General features: G+C 36.9%; 1 protein-coding gene across 1 annotated transcript; it reads left to right on the top strand.

The window, feature by feature from the left end:
* Positions 1-1,125: 1,125 nt before the first annotated feature.
* LOC131662392 (uncharacterized) lies at positions 1,126-5,385 on the top strand. The gene is made up of 7 exons (XM_058932167.1): positions 1,126-1,510; positions 1,610-2,036; positions 2,118-2,347; positions 2,459-3,034; positions 3,122-4,324; positions 4,480-4,698; positions 4,790-5,385. The coding sequence occupies exons 1-7, from the start codon at positions 1,126-1,128 to the stop codon at positions 5,383-5,385; spliced, it is 3,636 nt and encodes a 1,211-aa protein (XP_058788150.1).
* The last annotated feature ends 518 nt before the right edge of the window (positions 5,386-5,903 follow it).

Here is a 5,903-nt window from a genome sequence, read left to right as displayed (position 1 = left end):
TAGTTCCTGCATAATTTTATGTATGTTTTGGTGTGTTTTTGTTTTATGGTGTGGACATGTTTTATTTCCTTTCCACTTTATTTGTTTTTTGTTTGTATTGCCGCATAAACAAATCAGACTTGTAAGTCTGTTTCTTTTGGTTTGGTAACAACTATGTAATTTTATTTCTGTTATCTTAATATAAGACTTTTCTGGTTTTTCTTAATCATCTATTCAACTGCTATGATATACTTTGTTTTTTACTCATCTCCAATATCCAAACTAGCATTACATGCTATTGTAATAACATATTGTCACAACTAATAACAACCATAATTTGCAATATTGGTTACGACAACACAGGTAAAAGACACATAAACCACATTCAAAAGTTACTCACATGAAAATGAACTTGCATTTTTACTGAGAAGTCAACACAACTGGCATGCACCGACCAAATGCTCCGTTGAATGTCATAAACGTATTAAAAAGTTCCTAACATGAAATTGAACTTGCAAGTATGCTGAGAAATCAACACACCTAACATGCACCGACCAAATGCTCCATTGAATGTTATAAATAATAAAAAATTAATATATCTGCGCATATGACATTGTATGTATTCTCTTAAATTTGTTGACATTTATCTGAGCACCTGTGGCAATTGGATTGACTGGGATCACCTACTGAGTTAAATAAAGGTACACATGAGAGTTAGAAATATGTTAATGTCCATTCATGTTCTCATTAATAAGGACTGTTATAATAGGTAATATAAAGATTGTACATAACGTTTTGAAATTATAATGACAAGACCTTCCATCTGCATTGTATAAAGTATATAGCAAATAATGCTTCACTTATTGCCTCATCCCAATCAACTTTCCAACATACCCCATTAATGTTATATCTGTTTGTTTCATAACAGCTGTTATCACTTGAGTAATATGAATCCCTACAGTTTTATATTGTAGAATTCATACAGTTTAATATTGTAATTGGAATTGATCTATATAATTAGTCCACTCATATTCTTCTTAGAACTACTTACTGGCATCGTAGCTATCTTTAGGAAATATGCTAGAAACTAATGAACAAACCAATCATACTAACTCCTCTATTGCTAGACAAAGTAGAAGACTTATAATGAAGGAGAAGAGAGATGCACAATGCACTGAATCAGATCATTCTCAAAACTTGGTAGATAAAACTGATGTAAGTGATGCAAGGAAGAAAAGAAGGCTGATATTGCAAAATAAGAAATCATCATGTGGTCAGCCCAGCAGCGCCCCATCCCTAAGTACAGTCTCCCCAGTTTCTATTCCAAATGTAGAAGATAGAGCTCATTCAATTGATGCTCGCAAGAAAAGAAGGCTTATATTGGAGAATAGAAAGTTTTCTGTCATACAACCGGAAACACAATATTCCAAAGTGCCACTGTCTAATTCCGAGGATGATTGCAGCTTATCCAATACTTCAGACTCTGAGGATGATATGGAACAAGCACCCTTAGCAAATTCAAATTTACAAGGTAATGTTACAAAGAATAAACATTTCAACGGCATATCAAATATTTAGATCACAAATGACACTATATTAATTTCTAAATCTGTAGAATATTATGATATAGGGGATCAAATATGGGAATGTACATATTGTCATGCACACATGTGGCTTCAAGAACGTGCCAGTAAAACCAAAAAGGGACATGTTCCAACATTCCATCGCTGTTGTCGCGGTGGTAAAATTTTTGTACCTTTACTTGAAGAGCCACCCCCACTGTTGAGACATCTGCTGTTTAACAAAACATCTACCGAGAGCAAAAATTATCAAAATAATATTCGAACATACAACTCAATGTTTTCGTTTACTTCTCCTGGAATGAAATTTGACACCACATATTCAAAGAAAGGAGGACCACCAACTTTGAGACTCCACGGTCAAACCTGTCATCGAATAGGTACTCTACTACCAGAAACTGGAGACCGTCTGCAATATGCTCAGCTATATATTTATGACACAGATAATGAAGTTACTAATAGAATGAAGTGTTTCAGGTATTTCTAATATTCCACAAATAGTTAAGGTCTTCGTGATCGTTACCTATATTTATTTTTAACGTCGCATAAAATGTGCAGAGACAATACTGAAATTGACGAGAACATTGTTCATAATTTGAAGATCATGTTAGATGAGTTCAATATTCATGCAAAAGTTTTTAGAATGGCGGGGGATGTCCTGGACGATAATGCATTCTTAGACTTAAAACTGAGGGTTATATGTGATAGACCTGAGGATGTACGCGTGTATAACAAACGAACGGTTTCAGAAGTTGCTGCACTAATTGTGGGAGACATTAATTCTGCTTGTAATAGGGACATTATTATTCAAGCACGCAACGGTGGTTTGCAACGTATTGATGAGTTTCATCCAGCATATTTGGCATATCAATAACCTCTCATATTTGCATATGGTGAAGATGGTTATAGGAAAAATATATTGCATAGATATCACCATGAAACTGAGGTTACTCGCCAAAATCGTCAGAGCATCAAGGGCTGGCTTTCATACAGGTTACAAGACCGTAGCGAGGAGGCAAAAACTTTGCTACACTCACGCCGTCTGTTTCAACCGTTCTTGGTCGATGGTTATTGTATGATGGAATCTGAAAGGCTGAACTGGTTGCGAAATAATCAATCAAAATTAAGAGTTGGAAAATATAACAGGTTGACAGATGAATGCAATAACGATGATGGCAGACAACAACAAAAGCGGGGAAAGCGAGTTGTCTTGCCATCACCTTTTGTTGGGGGAAAAAGATATATGGATCAACTGTATTTTGACGGAATGGCAATTTCAAGTAGATTGGGTTTTCCAGACCTATTCATTACATTTACTTGCAATCCAACATGGCCAAAAATTATCCGTGCCTTGTCCGAAACTGGGTTACAACCAGACGATCGACCCGATATTATTACTAAAGTCTTCAAAATCAAATTTGACGAGCTCATTGCAGATATAACAAAAAAGCATGTTCTAGGGAAAGTTTTGGCCTGTATGTATGTTTTTTTATGTTCTTTTAATTAATTAACATCTACTTCCTAAATTGAAATTACATATTAACTAACTGGTACATTTATAGTTATGTACACTATTGAATTTCAGAAGAGGGGATTGCCACACGCACATATTTTGATTTTCTTACATCCTCAGAGCAAATACCCCACACCATCGGACATTGACAACATCATCTGTGCTGAAATACCAGACCCTGCTGTTCATCCAAGGTTGTATGCGTTGGTTAAATCTAACATGATGCACGGCCCATGTGGAGTGGCGCGCACGACATCAACCTGTATGAAACATGGTAAATGCTCTAAATACTTTCCAAAGAAGTTTAACGAGGAAACTATTGTTGATGCAGAAGGTTATCCCCTCTATAGGAGAAGATCAAAAACCCACGTTATTGAAAAAAATGGTATCACATTGGACAACCGTCATGTGGTACCTTATAACAAAAGATTTATCCTCAAATATAACGCACATATAAACATGGAATGGTGTAACCAGAGCACTTCAATCAAATATCTTTTCAAATACATTAGCAAAGGCTATGACAGAATAACAGCTTCCGTGTCAACCAACAACAATGAACCGGTTGATGAAATAAAACAATACTTAGATTGCAGATATATCTCACCATGTGAAGCATGCTGGAGAATTTACTCCTTTCACATTCATGGTAGAAGACCAGCAGTTGAACGTATGTTTTATCACCTGGTAGGCGAAAAGGCTGTTTACTACACTGATCACGATCGAATGGAAAATGTTTTGGAGAATGCAAGTGTTACTGATTCCATGTTTACTGGTTGCCTATCTGCAAACTCAAAGTATACTATGGCACAGTCACTCACTTATGGTCAATTTGTATCTAAGTTTGTTTACCACAAAAAAGAAAGGGAGTGGAGGCCCCGCAAAAAGGGATTCACCATTGGGAGATTGATATGGGTTCCACCAACAACAGGTGAACTTTTTTACCTGCGGATGATGTTGACCGTAGCCAAGGGACCAAAAAGTTATGAAGAAATTCGCAAGGTCGGTAATACCCAGTATGAAACATTTAGAGATGCATGCTTTGCCATGGGATTTCTGGAAGATGACAAAGAATATATTGGTGCTCTCAAAGAGGCCAGTGAATGGGGCTCTGGACATTTTGTCCAAAAACTATTTGTGGTGATGCTATTGTCAGACGCTGTTAATCGCCCAGCACACATTTGGAAGGAATCATGGCAGCTGTTATCTGATGGTGTCCTACATGCTCAAAGGCAATTGGCTTTAAATACAGGTTTTTAAGAGTTTAAAGTTAAACAATATATACTAAATTATTGCTGCAGTTATATTATCTATCACTATATATATATATATATATATAATTACAACCAAATGGATCTCTTCTATTAGCCAATGCCTAACTTTCTTCTTTATAATGTTGAAAAACAGAATTGGTTCTCACAGATGCCGAATTGCAACATTTGACCCTGATTGAAATAGAAAAGCTGCTTCAAGAAAATAAAAGGACACTAAAAGATTTCAAACCAATCCCTTATCCAGATGGATATGTTCTGCAACAATTAGGTAATAGACTGATATATGACGAACGCAATTATAACATTGCCAAAACAAAGACAGAATTCACAAATCTCTTTGGTGGACTTACAGGTAAACCATTGAAATTATTATTAACTAAATTTTATAATACTACTGTTTGCTTGGTTGATCGTTTAGCGATTCATAATAACTATATCGTTAGTTATGCTATTGAAGAAACCCAATTTTGTGAAAGACCTTACTGATCACCTTGACCCAGATGAACAGAGAGCTATGTATCAAAAAATTATGCGCGCAGTTGAGTCGCAGAATGGTGCAGTCTTCTTCCTACATGGTTACGGTGGAACCGGTAAGACATACATGTGGAGAACACTGGCGGCAGCATTAAGGTCGAAGCATGATATATGTCTGACAGTCGCAACCAGTGGTATAGCGTCATTATTGTTGCCAGGAGGTCGAACTGCACATTCAAAATTTAAGATACCAGTCCCAACGCTAGATAATTCTACTTGCAAAATTGAGTACACTGATGATGTGGGAGACCTTCTTAGACAAACTAAACTAATTATTTGGGATGAGGCTCCAATGGCACACAAGCATACTTTTGAAGCACTTGATAGAACGCTCAGAGACGTAATGTCTAAATACGGTAACTCAAAGGAGATGTTTGGTGGAAAAGTTGTTGATTTTGGAGGTGATTTCAGGCAGATTTTACCTGTTGTCCCTCGAGGAAGCCGTTCGGATATTGTACATTCTGCCATAAATGCGTCTTACATATGGAATTTTGTTCAATGTTAACATTAACCAAAAACATGCGCCTGCAATCCGGTCCGACCCAAGATGATAAAAATGAAATGCAACAGTTTTCTGAATGGTTGTTAAGAATTGGCGAAGGAAAAGTATCTGAGCCCAATGATGGTGAGACAGATTTTGAAATTCCACCTGATCTGTTGATAACAAAGTGTGGTGTCGTTTTCTTTTACCTCCCCGTTTCACTTGGGAGGACGGCACGCTAAACCCTTCACGCGAAATTTGGAAGGAGAATGCGCCCGTGGTGGGATGAATTTTATTTCAGTTCTTCCTACGATATCACACGAACTTTCTTATTTGTCCTACGAGTAGGAAAGGGGAAAAAAGATCTCAACTAAACCCTAGGAGTTTGCTAAGTGTGGGGATTTCACCTAGACTAGAAATTCTGGAGTCCGGGAGGTCGGTTATACATAGGGAAGTGTTTAAACACCCTACATATCTGTAGTACTCTACAGGAACCTTCTCTGTGTCATTGTGATTGTGTTTGCTGCTAATGATTGGGAAAG

The sequence above is a fragment of the Vicia villosa genome, linkage group LG1 (genome assembly GCF_029867415.1).
Source record: "Vicia villosa cultivar HV-30 ecotype Madison, WI linkage group LG1, Vvil1.0, whole genome shotgun sequence".
In the NCBI taxonomy this organism is placed as follows: Eukaryota; Viridiplantae; Streptophyta; class Magnoliopsida; order Fabales; family Fabaceae; genus Vicia; species Vicia villosa.
This window is presented reverse-complemented; position numbering and strand designations above follow the sequence as displayed.

What these genes read in the sequence shown, in the direction of transcription:
- LOC131662392 (XM_058932167.1), top strand. Translation starts at nt 1,126, where the DNA reads ATGAAGGAGAAGAGAGATGCACAATGCACTGAATCAGATCATTCTCAA. An exon ending in AGCAAATTCAAATTTACAAG is followed by an intron (nt 1,511 to 1,609) that starts GTAATGTTACAA and finishes ATTATGATATAG; the next exon opens with GGGATCAAATATGGGAATGT. An exon ending in TCTCTTTGGTGGACTTACAG is followed by an intron (nt 4,699 to 4,789) that starts GTAAACCATTGA and finishes CTATATCGTTAG; the next exon opens with TTATGCTATTGAAGAAACCC.